At 46.8% G+C, this 21,627-nt stretch overlaps 7 protein-coding genes across 7 annotated transcripts; 3 read left to right on the top strand and 4 right to left on the bottom strand.

Annotated features, from left to right (window-relative positions):
• Positions 1–4,213: 4,213 nt before the first annotated feature.
• Positions 4,214–4,480, bottom strand: N7483_002363 (uncharacterized protein; the record flags this gene model as incomplete). The annotated part of the gene is made up of 1 exon (XM_057085800.1): positions 4,214–4,480. The coding sequence occupies one exon, from the start codon at positions 4,478–4,480 to the stop codon at positions 4,214–4,216; it is 267 nt and encodes an 88-aa protein (XP_056951949.1).
• Positions 4,481–6,493: 2,013 nt separating this feature from the next.
• Positions 6,494–8,359, bottom strand: N7483_002362 (sugar porter family MFS transporter; the record flags this gene model as incomplete). The annotated part of the gene is made up of 5 exons (XM_057085799.1): positions 6,494–7,553; positions 7,610–7,868; positions 7,923–7,972; positions 8,024–8,065; positions 8,118–8,359. The coding sequence occupies 5 exons, from the start codon at positions 8,357–8,359 to the stop codon at positions 6,494–6,496; spliced, it is 1,653 nt and encodes a 550-aa protein (XP_056951948.1).
• Positions 8,360–8,944: 585 nt separating this feature from the next.
• On the top strand, positions 8,945–10,728 carry N7483_002361 (Zn(II)2Cys6 transcription factor; the record flags this gene model as incomplete). Its single annotated transcript, XM_057085798.1, has 2 exons — positions 8,945–10,489; positions 10,561–10,728. 2 exons carry the CDS (start codon positions 8,945–8,947, stop codon positions 10,726–10,728), a joined length of 1,713 nt encoding a protein of 570 aa, XP_056951947.1.
• Positions 10,729–11,855: 1,127 nt separating this feature from the next.
• On the bottom strand, positions 11,856–13,709 carry N7483_002360 (saponin hydrolase precursor; the record flags this gene model as incomplete). The annotated part of the gene is made up of 2 exons (XM_057085797.1): positions 11,856–12,901; positions 13,148–13,709. 2 exons carry the CDS (start codon positions 13,707–13,709, stop codon positions 11,856–11,858), a joined length of 1,608 nt encoding a protein of 535 aa, XP_056951946.1.
• Positions 13,710–15,291: 1,582 nt separating this feature from the next.
• Positions 15,292–16,717, top strand: N7483_002359 (serine hydrolase domain-containing protein; the record flags this gene model as incomplete). Its single annotated transcript, XM_057085796.1, has 6 exons — positions 15,292–15,382; positions 15,451–15,718; positions 15,773–15,884; positions 15,954–15,990; positions 16,036–16,529; positions 16,595–16,717. The coding sequence occupies 6 exons, from the start codon at positions 15,292–15,294 to the stop codon at positions 16,715–16,717; spliced, it is 1,125 nt and encodes a 374-aa protein (XP_056951945.1).
• A 1,417-nt stretch (positions 16,718–18,134) lies between these two features.
• Positions 18,135–19,729, top strand: N7483_002358 (putative xylosidase/arabinosidase; the record flags this gene model as incomplete). Its single annotated transcript, XM_057085795.1, has 2 exons — positions 18,135–18,288; positions 18,345–19,729. The coding sequence occupies 2 exons, from the start codon at positions 18,135–18,137 to the stop codon at positions 19,727–19,729; spliced, it is 1,539 nt and encodes a 512-aa protein (XP_056951944.1).
• Positions 19,730–20,590: 861 nt separating this feature from the next.
• Positions 20,591–21,349, bottom strand: N7483_002357 (uncharacterized protein; the record flags this gene model as incomplete). The annotated part of the gene is made up of 2 exons (XM_057085794.1): positions 20,591–21,195; positions 21,328–21,349. The coding sequence occupies 2 exons, from the start codon at positions 21,347–21,349 to the stop codon at positions 20,591–20,593; spliced, it is 627 nt and encodes a 208-aa protein (XP_056951943.1).
• Between the last annotated feature and the right edge of the window lie 278 nt (positions 21,350–21,627).

The raw sequence follows: 21,627 nt of genomic DNA, 5'->3' as shown, positions 1-21,627 counted from the left end.
GGACCATGGTCCATGGGCCGGGGTTATGGCCCATGGGTACCCATGGGCCAGAAAAAAGTGGGCCATTGCCTAATTTGGATGAGTTATGAAAAAGTGGGTCTGGACTTCCTAATTTAGAGGTTCAACCCCTCCTAAATAGGTAGTATTCTAGAAATAATATTCTAGAATATTCCCTATTTAAGTTAGATCCCTTCTAGAAGCCTTCCTAATTAGGCAACGATGAGTGTAGATCACACAAGTTGGTGGTCCTTGAAAATATATATATCAACGACTGGACTTCACCACCATTCTAACCACCACCACAACATATATATATTTTCGGAGACCTGTAAATCTACTAAGTTAAATATGCTGATTCTTTTAGTAATAAAATCAAGTGAAAATATCGATATTTTTGGCTTATGCACATTAATTTATGCAGCTTGGATCCACCCGTGGTTTACCCATGGGCCGCATGGCCCATGGTCCAAAAACCCATGGGCTTTTTACCCATGGGGATTTTTTACCCATGGGTTTTGGACCATGGGCCATGGGCCATGACCCTAGCCCATGGGCCACCTTTTGCACAGGTGTAGGTTGGTTCTCAATTCTTTTCTTGAGGGCCGACCGAGTGGGTCCGTAACACTTAGACCTATAGGAGTAGCTTTTAGAGTATAAGTAAAGTAGTAGCCCTTAGTAGTAAGTCAGAGATAAGCTACTAATTACATTAAGTTATAATTAAGTTAAGTTATAAGTAATAATAGTAAGAGGTAATAGTTAAATAATAAGTTAGCAATCTAATTATAAGTAGACCTGTGCAAAAAGTGGCCCATGGGCCGGGGTCATAGCGCATGGGCCATATGGGGCAAAACCCATGGGCCAGGCCTTTAGGGACTTTAGCTTTAGGCTTTGGACTATAGGCTATAGATCTAGTATCCTTATATATAGAACCTCTATTAGACCTGTGCAAAAGGTGGCCCATGGGCCAGGGTCATGGCCCATGGCCCATGGTCCAAAACCCATGGGTAAACCACGGGTGGATCCAAGCTGCATAAATTAATGTGCATAAGCCAAAAATATCGATATTTTCACTTGATTTTATTACTAAAAGAATCAGCATATTTAACTTAGTAGATTTACAGGTCTCCGAAAATATATATATGTTGTGGTGGTGGTTAGAATGGTGGTGAAGTCCAGTCGTTGATATATATATTTTCAAGGACCACCAACTTGTGTGATCTACACTCATCGTTGCCTAATTAGGAAGGCTTCTAGAAGGGATCTAACTTAAATAGGGAATATTCTAGAATATTATTTCTAGAATACTACCTATTTAGGAGGGGTTGAACCTCTAAATTAGGAAGTCCAGACCCACTTTTTCATAACTCATCCAAATTAGGCAATGGCCCACTTTTTTCTGGCCCATGGGTACCCATGGGCCATAACCCCGGCCCATGGACCATGGTCCAAAAACCCATGGGGCGGTATGGGCCTTACCCATGGGAAAACCCATGGGTTTTGCACAGGTCTAGGTCCGACCGGGAATTACATTAGTTAACTAGTTAGTTACTTACTACGTACTTACTGATTGCTTAGAGATATTTATTAAGTACTCATACTACGCTCCATCTATACCTAAAATAGATTTTGATCCCTAAAAATGCTATCGAACTATAGACTATATTTTAATTTTAAAAGCTATGTATGCTCTTAATTCTAGAAGGTTATATGCCATGATATTCTTGCTTATTTCCCCTTTCCCTACCCCAAAAGATATGTATTTATATAGGATAATATAAATTTAGGGGTATAGGCTAAGAATATTATATATAGTTGGATAAAGAGCTCTTCTAACTATAGGATTAATAATATCTGTCACGGGTTGAACCCTCTTCGTACTATATGGCCTTGCCACATAGCCTTCATCGCTTACTGCCGTTCTGCCGCCGCCCTACCAGCTATTGTTTACCGATACACAGCTTACTCTATTCCTTCTCTCTTTAAGCTTTTTGTACACAGATCTGTTACGGACCCACTTGGGGGGGCCCTCAAGAAATAAAGGACGGAAAACCAATCGTTCCCAGGAATAGGGATACGACAGGCAAACACGTGAGCAGCCACTCAGACTCACTGAGCGATCAGATGGCAGGACGAGTTTGGAGCGGAAATCCGTTACATAGGTTACTCCACGAGATAGATCCCCGCTCCCGCACCAAGCCGACCGCCTTTACCCTTTTGGGCCAGAGACAACATCACGTGACCGTCGACTCCCACGTCGACTCCGGAGTATACGCAAGAGTATACGAGCGACTCCTAGATCTACCCTCGGGTATATCAAGGAGTAGGAACAAGGAGGATTCGGTATATAGGACAGTCATTACCTAGATGTATTTAGTCTTCACGTTCAATCATACATTGTTACTTGGAACCCACCAGTTCTATCACAGCATCCTTCGTACAAGACAAACCCCGACCAGAAGAGGTATCCTCAGTAGCTTGTCACTTGACACAGTTACTTAGTATAGCTTGACTGGGCGCCCCTAGTTCGAGACACCCTCTACGTCTATCCCATAGACCCGAACCCGCAGTTAGGCCTAACGTCAACTGGCAACGGTACGGTTGCAAGATCGAGACTACGAGAACGGAGCATCCACCAGGTAAGCGTACCTAACGAGCGATACGTCCGGTAACGAACGAGGAGTGCGTAACAAGATCGTGGCCTAGTTAGAATTGAATCTAAGTTCTGCTTCAGCCCTTCACATAAAGATATATAAAGCTTTCTATAGCTTAATGTCCTAAAAAGATATATATTATTATAGAATAAAAAAGGAGTATTAGTTCCTTTATTAAGCTCTAAAAGTTAAAGTATATAGATAAGACTCTCATAGGCTCGGGTGTTGCCGCTCCGTCGTCTCCGCCCCTGTAGTGCCACAGTTACCATGCCGTTCGTTCCACGGAGAAATTCTCGCCGTAGAGACTGGCAGTCGGTCATCCGCGGCATCCGCCTTTGTCGACTCTTAATTTCTCCCGTAAAATTAAAACTCAGCATTCTTGCCTCTCCACGTCCCCTCCGCGGACTACTTGCACCTCGAAGATGCGCCCGTCACAGTGTTTGGTGGCAACCCGTGCATGTGACTCTTGCCGACGCCGGAAAGTCAAGTGCGATGTACGTGGGCATGTCCATTCAATAGGGTCGTGATAACACGCGTGAGGCAGGCAGCTAAGGTGTGTGCTAATTGTCGAATATCTCAGTTGGCGTGTCGTTATACTATAACCCCGAAGAAACGGGGTCCAAAAGGTCCAAGAAACCCATTGCCTGCACGGGAAGGCTGCCCCCCCCCCCATTGCGAAACCTCCGCAATGAACAATCGTATTATGGCCCCTTTGTGGTCAACTCCAGACCCAAGGAGACCTACTGCAACACCACAAACTGGAGGACGAAGAAATGCGTTGGCTCATCCATTGGCTGAAACAGAACAATCCCTTGCAGCCAAAGCATGACAAACTATTAGGGACGATTTGATGGACGTGATGAGCTTGGCGTTGCCGTCTCTGCCAGCGTTAGATGTTATGAACCGCTGTATGTAACTTTATATGCAGTACGTATTCCCCACGGCCCCGATCTTGCACAAGCCCACTTTACGGAAATACGCCGTGATCTTCTTCGGGACAGGCACCACGGAGGTATTAAGAGCACGCAGCCGCCAAGAGGAGGTTGTTAATATGCGATCCTTTGCGCTCCTCAGTAGCCTATGTGCGTCAGTCGCATCGATAATACCCGAGTCTCTATTGCCCTATCGTCATTTAATTGCCAGGCCATGTCTTGACGCATCACGCGAGATGCTCAGGCTGTTTGAAGACTACGACGTGGAGTATCCGACCTCAACGTGAATCACCACCCGGTTACTGTAAACTGTGGCCGTGCAGAAGATTACCGGAAAGGCGAGTTTGACATATCATATCCTTGGTCAAGCGGCCCTCATCGTCACAAGTATGCGCCTGTAGAGTAAGAAGGCACTCAGTGAACATGATGCACTTGAGAACCATATTGCGCCATATTTACTGGCACATGTATGCAGCCGATCAGGCATCGGCATGTCTGTGCCAACTCCCATTTCAGCTACATGAGTTGCTGTATGATGAAGAGCCAACAACTTGTAGCCCTGAGGGCGATCCAGTAACCCCTCAGCTTGATATGAGGCAGACACGGTACGATGGGACAGTTGAAGGGCGCCTACTGATTGGTTTCCATTTTATTATTTGCCTTTGGTCCTCGGCGGCCAGGCTCATCTTCGATATGAGAGCCCATGGAAGGGGAAGTCACATCGACAAGACACGGCTGACACGGCTGACACGGCTGACACAGGGATACATGGACTTCATCGGTATTATGGATGGCCTTCCGTGTTGGTTGCATGCTGCGAATTTTATCGCCTCTGGCAGCGATGGAGACGTTGTTCAATACCAGAAAACCGGTTTTTGGGTCCAAAGATGTACCCATAGTAGTGATGTTACTATGTGCGACACCGCGAAATATATACTTCGGCCAGATCGGCTCTATCAGCCATAGCCAGGTGGTCGGCTAGAAACCGGATCAGTGCATATCTTTCATTCTTCTCTATTCTGTCCTCCATCATCTTCCTCCAACATTCACTTTCCCGTTACCAGATGAGCCGAGCCCTAAGACAGGTTGTACTTGGGAGCTTTGATGGGGCAACACGACGATGGCCACGCATCCGAGGCGACGGGAGCACGCACAGCGGACCAATCAGGTTTTCGGATGAATCCAATGGGGTCGATCTCAGAGGCGCATAGGGTATAGGCTCGCGCCGGGTTAAGATGAATAGGCTTCTACGTTAAAAAATTGAACGGACTTATGTGCTAGTAAATCGAATAGACTAGCGAGTAGGTAAATCGAATCGGCTAGCGGGTAAATCGACCGGGCTCGGGTACGGGAAAATCGAATGAACTTTAGTATGCTAAAGAACACTTGTACCGCGACAATAGTAGTTAAACTAGTTTATATAATATCCGAGGGTCTAATATATACTGTAGAAGACGTCTAGTATCTATAATTATCTAGATTAGACTACTCGAATGTAGGTCTAAGGATAGTATCTACACTGCTACATAGAGCCTCTGAAATCTGAACCGTCCTTTCTACTCTCTATGTAACTTGGATACCACTAATGTAATGTGTATATTATTTTGTAACGTGTTTCACTAGTTTAATTAGCGATTTAGATTAAATTGCACCACTTTTTTAAACCAACTATTGAGTGTTTCCGCATTTTATGCGTAATGATGGTCGGTGGATGTTAGAAATATATATTTCTACTAGTCGCATCTTAATAGACGGGTAGTTCCGCAATCGCGCCCTATCAAAGAAACCACCATTTTGAAAACTTCACCACAACCTCAATTTAACTTCAATTCATCTTAGCGTGCAATATTATGTATAACACTACTAATTCTCTAAAATAGCAGATCTAAAAATCATACCTTACCGGGAAGGTTAGAAAGAATGGAGTGGAAAAGAGTGCAAAAGACTAAATCGAATGAACTAAAATCGGAAAAGTAGGGCCTAACAAAACAAATCGCGTCGACCTGATCCGATTTACCCCTATGGGATAGGTGGCGACTGGTTATAAGGGATCATTACCGATGATTTAACCCTTTATCTCTTACTAAGTGCGCCCTCACTATTTAGCTGTTATGATATACTCTGACGTGAGGTTATTCACAATGTTAGTGCCTGAGGCTAACCGTACCTGCCTGGTCGCAAGGCCCTCGGTGGAGGACCGCTATCCTTTCGCTTCTGGCACGTCTACAAACCCCTGCAAGGAAGATCCTTGGGGAAGGCTACGCAAGCCTCGTGTCTTTCCCGCTTCCCCTCATCCTTACATGGATATATCTCCTTCCTGTTTGACGAATGAAATTGTATGTAATGTCGGCCACGGAGAGTAGGCTTTACGCTCCTCAAGAAACAATCTTTGTCCGTTCTGAACAAATCGACTTGGATCCTTTCTCCTACCTGATTGATAGGCCTCTATTGTCCAATATATATATGCCGGTATCTGCCGCGTTACTAACGATAATCTGGTGAGATGAAGGAATATTCTAGAGCAATACCGAGTTGATCCACAGAAGCTTCATTTCTACCAGCTTCCAAACTTATGATTAACTTTTATATACTGGACAGGTCTGATATGATATTGGTGGAATTGAGAATTTTGTTGGGCGAGGCAGGTTGCCCACGGTCGTACAACGGACCCAAGGGTGCGGGAGCACGCACCACTGGCCAATGAGATGTCTAACAATTGGTATTGGTAGTGCATACTAATTGACAATAGGGAATAGGCTAATGATATTTGCGAAATTAACGCATTGGAAAACGGCGCTTGCACTATTGTGTAGTTTGTTCAAAGTAACCTTCATCCTTTGTCATCCTACCGACCCGAGTGACGCAGCGCTTGCGACCAGTCAACTATTTATGAGGCGATGTTTGAAGACCTTAGGCGGCGTTGGCGGCGTTTCGCATCTCCAGATCCTCTGCCCCGGCTTTCATTGTATTCACAACCGTCTGGGAAGTCTTGGGTTCTAAACTCTTTTTGACCGGGTTTGGAGCCGAGAAAACTTCCTCGAGCTCTTCGAGTGTTCGGCCCTTGGTTTCGGGCCAGAAGAAGTAGATGACTGTAAGTTCCAGGAGATCCCATCCTATGAAGATAAGATAAATGTAGTACTTCAGAGCGGCAAATGCGGGGGATGATGAATAGGTAATGACTGTTGAGGCCACCGCAGTGAACAACTGAGCCAAAGATTTTCCCTTGGCTCTGGTGTTGGTATCGAGCACCTCAACAATGTACATAGGCGAGAGGGGAGCCCATGCCAAATAGATACTGAGACCAAAAAGATAGATAAAGGCGACAGTTGTATTCGCGATGGCCGAGTTATGTGGATTCTCAATGGCGAACTTCGACGTTGGAACGATGATCGCGAAACACACAATGCAGAAACTTAGGGTGCCCAGAAGAAGGGGCCGTCTCCCAACCTTGTCCATCAACCTGGCCCCGCACAGGTTCGCAAGAAATGTGAGTACGGTAAAGATACCGTTTAACATCAGCTTCTTCTGCTGGGAGGTAATTCCGGCGTTTTCGAGCATAACCGGCAGATAGGCGCTGGTAAGGGAGCTTCCAGACCATTGACCAAAGGTGGCCATGGTCAGCACACAGAGTAGCCGGCGGCGGGCAGGACGAGTACTCCAGAGCTCTCTGTAATCCCACCACCTCTTATCAGATCCCACCGTTGAAATTTGAGCTTCCATCTCTGCCATCTGCAATTTGACAAGAGGATGATTCGAGTCCCCCTCCCCGTGGTAACGGACCAGTACCTCTTTGGCACTGCGAAGACGACCTTGAGCGACCAACCATCTTGGGCTTTCCGGCAGAGTCCAAACAAAGGTGAACAGAATGCCTGATGGGATCAGTTGACACCACAGAGGCAAACGCCATCCACTCCAGCCGCGATACTGAGCCGCATAGACTACCCACGTTGCCACGATGGACCCGATTCCACTAGGTCATATATTAGCTCTCAAACTACAGCAGTGAGTGATTCTAATGAGACGTACCCAAAGCTTGAGTAAATCCCCATCAGTGTTCCACGCCAGTATGGGTGAGCCATTTCGCCGACATATACTGGGGCACTGATGTTGCAGAAACCAACGCCAAATCCTAGGATAAATCGCCCTCCAAGAAACATCCCAGTGTTGAGTGATTGTGAAATGACAAGAGTTCCAATGATGACAATAGTGGCTCCGGTAAACATGCCAGCTCGCCGGCCAAAATAATCGTTTACAGGTCCGACTAAGGGAAGACCAGCGATAGTTCCTATTTCGGAGTTAGACAGAACACTAGTACATATTATTCCATTAACATCCTCACCAATTCCGTAGATGGCGAACACAAGACCAGTGGAAGCGGAAGCCGTTTCCCTATACAGAAATTAGCTAGAAACACTGTTAAGAGTCTTCAGGCGAGCCTACATATTGAAGTACTGCTGATATGAAGCCATAGCGTTCAATCCCCTGTCGAGAGGTCAGTCACGTTGCCATGTAGCAGTCGTGGAAGCCTTCTTACCCCATGACAGAGCCATCGTAGCCGTTTGTGCCCGCGCCGAAGTACGCGCAGAAAAGGACTCCATAAAGACGTAACATGCTCAGCGTCCACGGCGAAGGCTTGATATGATCAGTATTTTCGGCAACGTTGACCATTTCGATTTCCAGAGCAGTAACATCGTCGGCCTGGTCACGCTTGTCAGGAGAGGCTGGCATCCCGGGGGCGTGCCCAGTTGGAGTGCCAACTTTGTTGTTTGATGACATATCGAGGAGACTTGGGACGAGAAGAAGATGGGGATAAAAGTCATTGTCTCGAGAAGGCATGGAGGTATTTCATGATATATAAAGTCTCAGATCCCCCACAAATTCCCCAGAGTGTCGCCCAACATGGGGTTCTACATGTGGGGCTGCGCGAATCCATAGGCCGGCAGTAGTTCGTCGCCCGCGTGCCATCGTACAGTGTCATACCCAGAAGGGATTATTAACCCCCCAACCCCACCCCCTCTTTTTTTGCCAGCTGGCCAATCATTTTTTTCTCCGCGGAGAATGGCCCAGTATTTCGCGGTTGTATTTCCTACCGGGAACACACTGGGATCGCATTGTGATGTTGGCTTTCAGTACGTAATTACCCATAATTCCAGGCAAAATACATATTTGACCAATCCCGAGTCCACGTAATGAAAATGGGCCCGCTTTCTTGACACTTGGTCAACTGAGTTCCGACGTCCCCGCATTTGAGCAGTCCACGGAATAATAAAACGTGGTGCGCAACACACCGGATTCTCTCCATGGCACATTTTCCCCTGCACTTTGCCAATCAAGTAGAGAACTCTCCGCGGGGGATTCGATATGCCCAACGTCCGAGCCTGCGATGCCTGCAAGCGCCGCAAAGTCAGATGTGACGCAGGCAGCCCTTGTGCCAACTGCCGCATCTCCCAGCTCCGATGTGAATACAGAATTGCTCCCCGGAAGCGCGGACGCAAGGCAAAGGAGCAAGTTACGGGAATTGAGATTGCTGGAACTCTCGAGCCTACACAGGGTGAGAGTCACAACAGCCTTCTTCCGCTAGAAAACCACTTTCCTACACGTACATGCTTCAATGGGCAGCCCGAGCAGCCCTCGTCTGGTTCGCACCCACAGCCCGAGAGCCCGCCAGTCAATCTCGGCCAGACGCATCATGCGAGAGAAATCTATGTGCAACTAGTTGCTTTGGTCAACTCCATGACTATCTCGGGGTCCATAGAAAATGTCATCAATATCTGCATAGATCTCTTCGCTCAGTACATCTTTCCCAACTCGCCGGTAGCCCACCAACCCACCCTCCGTGCAGCTGCGTCGCTTTTCCGAGAAGCAAATCATCCGAACTGGATGGATATGTCGCCATTCTCCGAAGGGAATCCAGCGCTGTACAAGATCAAAGCCTTCACGCTCATCACTGCCCTCTGCGCGTTCGTTGCATCCATTGTACCCGATTCGCTCCTCCACCAGCCACGCGCGCTCTCGCAGCCATTCCTGCAGTCATCGAAAGCGATGCTAAGAACGTACGAGGAACATGACCTCGAGTATCCTGACTCGACTTCATTGACGATCCGGATGTGGTTGTCTGCCGCCTCACAGAACACCACGGGCAAGCCCGGCGCGACGTGGAATTACCAAGGAGAGGCAGTTATGTTGGCCCAGAGGCTCCGGCTCTACGATGAGCTGGCCGTCGCTCGGGACACGGTGCTCGAATCTCAGCTACTGCGTGCAATATTCTGGGCGCTATATCTGTCGGAAATGGCCACGGCAGCTCTTGAAAACCGCCCAGTGATGATGCATGAGCTTCTATTCGATGGCGAGTTGACCCTGCTCGAGCATGGTGAACATGAAGAACCGCTACTCGAAGAGAGCAAGTTCAACCAGGGGCATCTACAGAGTCGCCTGGCAATGGGTTTCCAATTGAAGCGACGAATTTGGTCTTCGGCAGCCGACCTGGTTGTTGACATCAAGTCATTGAAACGCCGTCAAAAGCAAGGCCGAGTGGCAGAAGCTGATGCAAGGCTCGAAGTAGCCAATTTTATGGATGCGTATCTAGACTTTGCGGGTTTGCTAGATAGTTTGCCTCCGTGGTTACGCGATCCCGATAGCCCGGTTGACTTAGTTTGTGATGACAAAGAGGTTGTGGAATACCAGAAGACGTGCTTCTGGTCGCAAAGAAGCAACATTACGAATGTTTTCTACTGCACTAGCCTTGTTATTCTGCAGAAGTGCATCGAAAACAATGTTCCATCCATCATGGGACTCGACGATAACCCACTTTCATGGGCAGCAAGGAAGCTTGAGATCGTTCAAAACTTTCTTCAAGAGTTGCAGCGAGTACCCTTCGTCTGCCTGAAGGTCCAGGGAGAAGCAGGTGTAAGCAATGAATCTCCGGAAAAATATCATACTCTCCGCTGGCCGCTTGCTAATACGGACACGGCCCTCAGGTTGAACGAGTCCGACGCGTTGGTAGCCTCCTCCTCGAAATGGTGCACAATATCGGGAAACAAAGCATTAAGGAGCGCGCGAAGTCCCACGTTACACAACTGCTGAGCATTCTGGCAAAATTAGACTCGAAGGCTTGCGATGAACTGGACGAAGTGGTTGCTATGTGACTCAAGATTGGCATTACTGCTATTGCCGATAGTGTTCCCAGAGCCAGTCGTCGCTAAAATTGTGGGACAGACTTCGAAATGTTGGTCTTTGCGGCGATGCCTCAGAAGAGTGTGAGAGTAGATGACCCCCAGTCCAGTCTTGATCGGGCATCTCGCCTGAGCTCAGCACTCAAGAAATTGAATCAGGGTTCAGCTTGGGGAAATACGGCTAACAAAAGACTATAATACCACCATTGATCACCCCGTATAACGGAGGTCATTCTGCTGCTTCAAAATCAAAATCCTGACCTAATATCTGAACAAAACTTAATATCTCAACAAGTTTCTACATTTAACAGCTGCAAAAATGGATTACAAATTGTTCAACACAATGATCGAAATCGATCGGCTTGGTGGCTCTGGCTAGGCCAGTCGCCTTGTTCCGGGAGTGCAGCAGATCCCTATATATGCAGCTAGGATTGAAAACGACCTTCAGTTCAATGTCGGACCCTTTTGCATTAAAAGTCGGTTGGTTTCCCAGTGTTGACATCAATATACTCGCTTGGATGGTTACAATTCACTTCTACTCATGTGATTGGCTAATGTGAATACTTGGAGGGTCTGCACAATTCTCTACCCACCCTACTCAAAAGTCAAATTACGCATTTATTCAAGTATTTTAGAATAGGAAGGTATTAAGATTTTCGATATATTACGATTGTTTATTCAGTTATTCATACTAGATTATTTTCAGGCCCAGGGAAGAGCTTGTGGTAGCGTTCGTGATAGAAAGCTCAATTTGCGTATCAGCTTTAGGCTGTACGTAGAGATATGTCTAACCTGGTTATCAGGATTGATTGCTGATCTCCTTGCTTGCGAAAACAACCACAAATTGGCTCTTCTTCCTTTTTTACAACACATATTTTAAAAAAGCTGTGCCATCCGTTTCTATTGGCTCGTTATGAGAAAGAAGTAGATTTGACACTTCATGCAACTCTACTCCATGTCATCCAGAGTCACCAATTGAACTCTACTGCAGTTTCCATGGACTGGATTAGCAGGCTTCGGGGCTAGAATTGCGGCAGCCATAGGATTTAGCTCGGGGTCTTTCGCATCTTCATTCAAATTCTTGTTTATGGACCGAATGTTCAACAACCTTCGCATGGCTGATGCCATGAAACACCGTCAATAGAGCTAACCAAAGTGCCATTGGCTGCGAAAAAGTTATACGACTCGTCAATCTCCATGTGGAATCCATCTGTGCTGGTGATCTTGGTGCCATTGGCAGGACCAGTCGAAGTGATATCAGAATACCAATCCCAGCGACCATAGGTGAGATTGAGTGAAGTGTACGTAATATTTTCAAAGCCATTAACCATATTGAAGCCGTCATCCGAGAAGTGTTCGTACTGAGCCGAAATACTCCGTATTGCTGTATTTGCAGCGTTCAAGGCAATATGGACGTTGGCCAGCCCACTCACTTGACCATAGTGGATATAATTTCCCGCAGGTATGATTGAAGGGGCTGGGAGCGTCGCCCCAGGCACGTACTTTAGGGCCCAAGGCACTTCATCTGTCGCCTCAGGGACCCCAATGATCGGCAACGGCTTCCGACTCGTGAGCGTCGCAACCATGATGCGCCCTTGTCGCCCATCGGCATACCCCGAGCTCCTGCACGGAAGCGGATTTACGCCTCCGCAGACAGGCGATGCGGCGAACATCTGGTAGTAAACCACACGGGTTCCATCATAAGACCAGCGAGGATCCGCGCCTGCATTCCAGTATGGATCATTGATGCTTCCGGGGCTACCGTCCCCTGCTGAGTTGATCTTTTGACCAAAGTACAAATCTCGGTCGCCATTGTGGTCCAATAGGTAAGGCTCAAAGAATCGTCTCACGCCATTGTTACGTACGGAAGAAACGCCACCAACAGTAATGAGGTCTGTAATGGGAGGGATGCTGCGAATGGCAGCCATGAACATGAGCCGATCCGAACCGCGAGTGTCGAGGACAACTTGCCACTTGTCATCTGGTGACACGCTGATCGGGTCCGCGTACTCAGGGTGTGAAGTTATGCGACGTACCGCACCGGTAGTTAAATCACATGCGAACAGGTCGATATTGCAGGACTGCCACGGATATCCTACATAAACAATCTCCTTTCCCGTACCAGTAAGGCCACGAAGCTCACCAACTGCAATTGCGGAGCGGTTTATAAAGAGTTGGTTCCCTTCAACAGTGATTGTCGGAGGTAGGTTTGGGTTGCTTAGTATGTAAGCATTAATAATATCATATCTCGACCCAGTGGCATTGAATTGCAGACGCCCGAAACCGGTGAGCTCTCCTAAGGTGCCTCCGCTCTACGTGAAGCTGTTGAATGTTAAATGCACATTGTCTGGATGGAGTCGAATCTCGCGGAGAGTGGCACCAGCCCCCGTACCATTGTCGTCTCCCGTATTGCTAAGGCGTATAGGATAAATGTGTGTCTTGTTCGGGGTGCAGTCCTCACTAGTGAAATTGGCGTTGCCACAATCGATGATGTTGATTCCAGACATGGCTCGCTTGCCGTCTCGGAACGTCTGCGGGTATGCTGACAAATCCGTCGAAGCAACCATGTTCGTGGCTGGGACACCACAAGTAATGCATTTCCATGGATCGCCATTAGGAAAGGTAGTATTGTCCGCTTTGATCAATATCAACTGGGTACCTGTGTAGATGCTCGCCGGATCAGGAGCAGCAGAAGCCCCGACGAACATGACTGATGCAGTAACATGCTTGCCATCGGGTGTAAAGCTGCCACTATTCAGGCCCGCCTGGGCAATGCATCCAGTGCCTCGGTAATTGATGGCTAAGGAACAAGCGCCCTCAGTAGTATCAGCTATGAGCGGAGGGAGGGGCAGCTCGATGATATGGATCGGTTCAGGAGCTGGCGGTGGTTTTGCTCCTGTAACAATGTTACTGAAGCTTGTCAGCACTGTTATGACGGCTGCAATGAATAACATCGTGGCAGGATTGACTGTTGCGTATAAACAATTATAAAACTGTTAGGACTACTGCAGGACGGACATCATGCAACTTGTGATGATACCTATTATTTATATACTTATCTCGAGTACGGGCTGTCTCACTGGGGACCCACTCAAACCTCTGAATCCCAAGATCAACACTTCCCAAGATTGGTGAAAAGACCCGGAATATTAACCTAACTGATTCAAAACCTGGGTTAGGTTTTAAAGACGCGCGGGGAAGAACGTATGTCTCGAAACGCTTACCTTGATGCGACTTGTGTAATAAGACCGAAAGGTGCTCCTTCAACACCTGGACTGACTCCACAGAATGACGATGTCGGATCCGCGCAAATGAATAGCTTCTATTGGTGAACTAGGCTTTCGTATTCGCCCAATCAATATTACAGCCTATCCGTATTACTTCAACACATATTTCATACATTTGTCCGGGTGGCAATGTGGGGAGACAAGGCTAACGATAGGGATGACAGTCCCTTGTAAGGAAGAATTTTCCGCGGAGAAATGCAGATCCACTTGCCAAGGAATGAACAAAACCAGTCCTATGTGGCTGTACAACCAGCATTTAATTGTGATTGTTTCCATCCAATCCGACGGGTTAATTGTTGCACTAATCTAGCCCCAACAACTCGGTTTGCCTAGCCAGACAACGAAAATAGGCTAATAACAAAATTCAAAAGGAAATGGATTTAATGTCTCGTCCAGAATTAGCCACAATTTCTGGTCCATACCGAGCAGAGTTCACAATCTATAACTGGTGCAGTCAAGACACACCCCCGAGAGTCTAGGGAGGCCTCCAATCTCAACGTCCTCATGTCGAAGCCTATCAGGTATTAACGAACGACAATACACTATTCCCGGCCGTTAAATTCACGGCGAGGGGAAAGACAAGCCATACCCGATACCAGCTATCAGCCATGTGGGCCTACGTCCTCACACATCTTTCTTTACGCGTATTCCACGTTCCTACGGCAAGCCCCCTGTATTGGGCTTGATTGCGCTCATTCTGCTCGGGCAAACTGTGACTTTGTCCCGAGTGATGATCGCTTTAAGTAAATCTTTCCTAAGATAAGCTGCTTTCGTGCCCAAACTCGCTTGTACCTGCATCAATAAATAAACTCCGACGATGCGCAACAATGCTGGTGCACCGGACCTCAAGAAATGAGTTCCCGTAGATACTAGTGCTCCACACTCACCATGGGGGTTGACTTGAAGACCCCCCCTAGTATGAGATGCTTTTCGCAACGCCTTGGACTTGGCGCAGAGCATTAGTCTAGAAATGGAACCTCATTTTCTAGGAGAGGTTTTAGGGATGGCGTGGAGGAATTCTCTAAGAATGTGGAACCTGAACGAGACCAGGCTATCTCCCCACGGCAATTAGTGAGGTAAAGATGGTAATCTTCCACGGCAAAATTACATAATGACCATAGGAGAATCGACTTCTACAGGTAAGCACTAGTCGATGAGAACCTGACATCGGATAGATAAATATATTGGAATGTCAGAACAGCAGATCAAACAGATGTCCAGTATTGTTGTCCGACACAAAGCTAAATCAATGATGGTAGACAGAATCAAAGCCAAACTAGATGAGGCCGTGGAGAGTGGAATGTTCCTAGGTATTGGATATATTGCGATGCACAAGAGTGGTAAGATTAACCAATTCTCAACAATCCTATCGACGCTGCATTTGATCCGTTTGTCTGACTTGGTGTAGGCAAGATAATATATTCTGGTGCTCATGGAAGCCGGCACTTTTCAAAAGCCGAATCTATGACGTTAGAAACGGCTGGTTGGGTGGCCTCAATGACAAAATTATTAACCTGCGTTGCCGTAATGCAACTTGTTGAGAGAGGCCTCGTTGGCTTGGACGACGATCTCGCAAAGATTGTTCCATTTTTAGGCAAAGTACAAATTTTGACCGACTTTGATGACAAGACTCAGAGGGCAAAGTTTCGACGTCCTACACAAAAGATCACTTTACGGTTTGTGACGCGTCTGGTGTCTGTTGTCGAGCAAATAGCTGATTATTGATCAAGTCGTCTTTTGACACACTCAAGCGGGTTTATCTACGATGGCGATTCCCCCCCATATCTTCATAAATGGGTCATTGCAAATGGATTGGAAGGGAAGGACCTCTCAGGTGCAATTGTAGGTTGAATAAATCCTATACATATTTATGCATTTCTATTAATAGACTCATTTGCTAATGATACTTAGAGTGGCTACGAGCTCCCTCTCGTCTTTAACCCTGGCAGTAAGTGGGCATATAGTCCAGGCATAGACTGGGCTGGGAAAGTAGTTGAGGCCATCAGCAAACAAACACTTGAGGAGTACATGCAGCAAAACATATGGTCAAAAGTCGGCATGTCAAGAACTACCTTTCACCCGGAGAATCGTACAGAATATCCCATATTAGAGATGGGTATACGTCTTCATGGACCTGAGAGCCCTCTTACTCCTGGATTAAATCCATGGGGTAATCCCGCACATGACGATCTGGGTGGTGCCGGCCTCTACACGACAACTGAAGACTATGCAAAGATGCTAGCTGCTTTGCTACTTGATGACGGACCTCTGTTAAAAAGAGAAAGTCTAGAGGAGCTTATACGGCCCAATCTATCTCCAGAAAGTAGGGAATCGTTGCGAGTGCATCGATCCAACCGATATTACGTCGAAATTCCTAATAACTACGAGGTGGACCACGCTCTTGGCGGTCTTCTTGCAGTGGAAGATATCCCAGAGCGCAGAAGGAAGGGAAGTATATCTTGGGATGGAAGGTCGAGTCCCTCTTGGGTATGATCTCTCTTCACTAATAGAGTTACCGAGTCCTGGAAGAAATATAATACTAACTAGAACAGATGATTGACCGCGCCTCTGGGGTTGCATGCGTTATGCTTGTTCAGATTTTACCCACAGACATGATTACTACGAAAAGGTTATGGATCGAGCTGGAGACAGAAGTTTACAAGTTGCTCGAGTAGCAAGGGGTGCGCGTGTGTTACTTGCTAGTCTTATTTTTGGGTTGAAGACATTGGTATTAGTACAGTTAAGGGTCGATTGATTAGGAAGAGACAATTCCCTAGAATGTGCTCTACAACGCTTGTGATCAAGAAACAAAAGTTGAAGGCTGAACGATGTATACTGGAGAATGTTGGGAGATGTACCAAGAGAAAAATGCAGCCATACCTTGGAATCACACTTCGCTGCTTTGGACGAACTTTCATAAAGAGAACGTAGCGCCTAAGCCCAGCTGAGAGCAGATATGTATGCATTAAAAATGATTGTCTATGTCCAATCAAGAGAGGGGCATCGGATCAATGTGCAAACGGAAGAGAGCGAGAAATAGTAGCACACCTATGGACGGATTACAGAGAAGAGATGCTTCAGTGCCCGAAAACACTACGATGAAACCTTTCATTATACTTAGGCGGCCAGTCGCCGTCGAATAGCGCGAAATGGAAGACGAATATGAAACCTGTACGAGCAACAATAGGGTTTGTAATGGTCACAGGCCGTCCCGATAACTAACTCCCTTTCACCTAACACCAACTTTCACCTCATGTCACTTTTAGCTCGCGTCGCTTCAGCTGCCGTAGATAAGACGTTGAAAACTTGGAGGAATGACTTCAAGCTAGTCCGCAGATAATAAATACCTACCGCATGAGAAACCATAGTAAGCCAGGACATCAATAAAAGAGAGCCGGAACCAAGTGATCAAGAGGTATTGGCCCCGAGCGCGCTGGCGAAGTCTTCGTGGAACGGATCGCGGAAGGCTGCATCTGTCTACAGAGAGAGAGAGACGAAGTACGGCTGAATCTTCGGAGCATTCTCTCTCAACAGCAATGGAACAAAAGGTGCCCCCATCGCACACAGTACAACTAGACGTGCCAACTGGAGTGCATCCAGTGCTCCATATAGATCTGATGTGATACTAGGGAGTTGCTGCTCAGAAGTGAAGCCACCAAATCGGAAATCATTCCTGCCCATCTATTCCAACCATTGAGCGGGATAGTGCATCAGCTAGTAGGTTCTCCGATGAAGTTAGTGGTTTATTGCGAAGGAATTCTATATCCTCTTTGCCCAGACCCTTACATATTCTCCGCGGAAAATTTGAAACCCCTGCAGTCCACTTTTTCGTAGCCCCGTCCCTCAGGCTAAGTGGGGGGGGGGGGAATACGAATACGACTTAATCAACCTTTTCAGCCGAAACTTAAAGTTCAGTTGAATGATACCTTGCGAAATAATGCAACTACTTAAGCAGACCACAATCGACCCTCTAAAGGGACTAAGAAAACATGGTTGGTAGTTCTCATCCTGTCAACATCAATTTCCCGATAATTCCTATCTCTTTCATTCAGAACATCCAATTCTGCCAATTGATTCTAACTGAGGATGAAAATGACCGCTGTTAATCCAATTATTCCTGGCTTTGCGCCAGATCCTTCTGTGGTGAAAGTAGGAGAGTGGTACTACCTTATAAACTCTTCTTTCCATCTTTCCCCCGGATTGCCCATTTATGTCTCCAAGGATCTACTATCCTGGCATCAGATAGGTAAGTTGCTCAGATACGAATAGTCCAAGGGGATGCTGACGAACATGACTACTTAGGCAATGCAATCTATCGGCGGGATCAATTAAGCCTAGCAAGGTCGAATACAAATTTGAGTACTCAGTCACCCACTGGGGATATACTGCTTGCTACCGGTGGTCTGTATGCGCCTACGATCCGACATCACAATGGGATATTCTACGTGGTTTGCACCAACGCCATTCGTGCAGACATATCGTCACTGGACTCCAATTCTGTGAAACAAAACTTCATTCTTTCAGCCAAAGATATCTGGGCAAACGAATGGAGTGATCCTGTCTATTTCGACTTTCACGGAATTGACCCCAGCCTTTTCTTCGACGATGGTAAAGTGTACGTGCAGGGGGCTGCAGCACAAGGGATCAGCATGTTCGAAATTAATCTTCTCACGGGGGAGAGAATTTCTCCTGAGCGGACAATTTGGACTGGTTCCGGTGGCCTCTATCCCGAGGGACCCCATATCTACAAGCGGAATGAATGGTACTATTTGATGATCTCAGAGGACGGTACACATGAGAATCATATGGTCACAATGGCCCGCTCTAAGGATATCTGGGGCCCGTATGAGACGTGTCCCAATAATCCTATTCTTACTGCTCGCGGAACATCTGAGTATATACAACATGTCGGACATTGCGACGCCTTTGAAGACGGGGAAGGGAAGTGGTGGGGAGTCTCTCTTGGGGTGCGAAAAGCCAGCAACGGCAGCTGCATCTTGGGCAGAGAGACTTTCCTCACTTCTGGCAGATGGGATAAAGAATGGTTGACCTTCGATATGGTTAAACTGATTCCCACTGACCCGGTACGACGGGAAGGGACTTATGATCTGTCTGCCGCACCAAATGTAGACTTTGTCTATATACGGGATGCAGATCTCAGCAAGTATGACATCTCAAACGACGGCACACAGGTCACCCTTACAGCGTCGAGAACCGACCTGTCACATCCTAGCCTATCCCCCACCTTTGTTGGAAAGAGACAGCGTCGATTGACCGGTGAAAGCATCGTCACCCTCCGTCACCCGTCGGGCGTCTCGGCGTTGGATAAGCTTAAAGCTGGTCTCGTTTGCTACAAAGACGAGCACCGCTATATTCGCTTGTTCTATGAGGCATCAAACTCGGAGATTGTCTTTGAGTTTTTGAACAACGCCCAGAAGACCGTGAACACCGAAAAGCACACAATACACTCCTTCGAGCAATTAACACTGCGAATGACATATACAGAGCAGAGCTATTGGCTATCATATAGAGCTGATACCAGCTCAGATAAAGGATTCACGCATATTGCATCCGTCGATGCTTTACAACTCACAGATAGAGATTTTGTTGGGCCAGTGCTCGGTATATTTGCAGTTAGTGAAGATGATGGACCGGTTGTCAAGTTCACCGACTTTTCTGTAAAATAGATTGGCGTCTGTAGGAGAAATCCTGCGACTAATCAAAAGGCAGATGATTCTTTGCACAGATTAATGTCTTTCTTTGGCAATGCGTGGTGGGGGACTTTTTTTTGAGGCCGCTGCAAAACACCCTCTCCTGTGAACTGTACTTGCCAGGGTTAGCTATGGAGGTCGGCATGTATCATCGATGAGCTGGAAGCAAATATCGGTAACACGCATTTTCTCCGTTCCTGTTGCTAGGATACTGGTCTACGGAGCGGCCGGCTGCTAGCATCTGGCTCGGAGGAAGCTGCCATGGTGCGTGCCTGGGACCAGGCGACGGGCGCGCCCCAGCAGACTCTCAATGTCAGCGGAGTCCTGGATTACCTTGAATCTGCACAGGATCGTTCATATTTGGTCGTAGACTTGGGCGTCCTTGGTGTTTAGTCCAGGAGTGAGAACCATACTTCTAAATTAACATACAGGAATCTGTGGATTTTCATGATCAAGAGAGGTGGATCAAAGTGAACGACAAAAAATGTACTATGGCTTCCCTCTGAGGAACCATCTTATTCACCTGGTGTAGGGTCAGCTTGTTCCCATCCGCCAGTATACATACTGGTCCATACAGTATGGACCGTACTGTATCAGCGTTCTGTGACACATATTTATCGGTGACTGTGATATTATATGTAGACCTACAAAGGCTATATCAGGCTAATAGAGTGTTGATTGATTGATCAATTGATTGATCCTTACTAATACTGACATATTCAGTAAGTTCATCGGTCCCCTGTTGCGGTATAAGAGAACTGGGTTGGCTTTTCTTCGCTTTTAGTAGACCTCGAAGCGTGTCTGGTACTGATTCTTGAGGTGGTTGTCGAGACTGGGTCAAATAGATTGCTTCATATAGTCCGTGACAAACTGCTTTATAGCTTCCTTAAAGATACGCCGTAAGGTATAATCATTTCCATATACCTTCCCTGAGAGGAACTTCAGTTTATGCTGTGAAGCAAGGATGGTTCCAATAGCATATAGATTGCCGTCGAGTTCTTCCGTTCTGCTATAGTAATTCTTTAGTTTCTCCCGTCCTGTCTGGATAGCCAAAAGCATTTCACGTTTCCAAGATACCCACCTCTTCTTTAACCGATCAATAGATCTACCAAGGTGATCAAACATCAAATTGTAAACTTCGAAAGCGTTGTGAATAGTCACTTCTTTTGTTTTTGATAGCGCTTTAGTAAACTGATAGAATATCTCCGTCATACATAGAAGATAGCCCATCTTTCTCCGGTCGGTCGGTGTCAAGGCAAACTGTGATCCGGCATGGGCCTTAGAGTATTCATTAGACGCATCCTTGAGACGTTTCCCACGTCGGAGCATGAGATATTTTGAGTTCCCGCGAATCCGGATATCCTGGACTGGGGTAAGTTTGACTAGATTGTTTTGCAATTGGAGGACCGCCTCTCGTCGTTGGGGGCTTGCGTTGATGTAGACTGCAAATGATCGTGTAAGGAAACAAATTAGCATAATCTGATATATACCTAATAGAACAGACCTTTGTAAGTTTATACTTAATGCTCTTCTGTGAGTGACTTTTCTGTAAAAATTGTGCAAAGGTATCAGACCAGAGTCGGTCAGGATTTTCATTATCCGGATTGAGTTTAATCTGACCAAGAACCTCACGGAGACTGAGGTGAATGACATGAGTTAAGCAGGGGATCCGAACGAGGACCCCCCTATTTTAGAAGATCTAGCTCATTGATCGACTCTTGACAACTCTCTATAAGAGTCATATCTCGAACCTCATCCCATTTAGGGTTTGGATTCTTTGGGGCCGTGCGGAAGACTAATTGAAAGGACATATTGCCAAACATAGTAGCCTCCCTTCAAATACTCCAACTAAGTCATATTTGGCGAAGGCACGT

The sequence above is a fragment of the Penicillium malachiteum genome, assembly GCF_028827825.1.
Source record: "Penicillium malachiteum strain IBT 17515 chromosome Unknown utg000001l:1.0-8184562.0:1.0-8186909.0, whole genome shotgun sequence".
Lineage (NCBI taxonomy): Eukaryota > Fungi > Ascomycota > Eurotiomycetes > Eurotiales > Aspergillaceae > Penicillium > Penicillium malachiteum.
The sequence above is the reverse complement of the archived record's forward strand: the minus strand, read 5'-3'. Positions and strand labels throughout refer to the sequence as shown.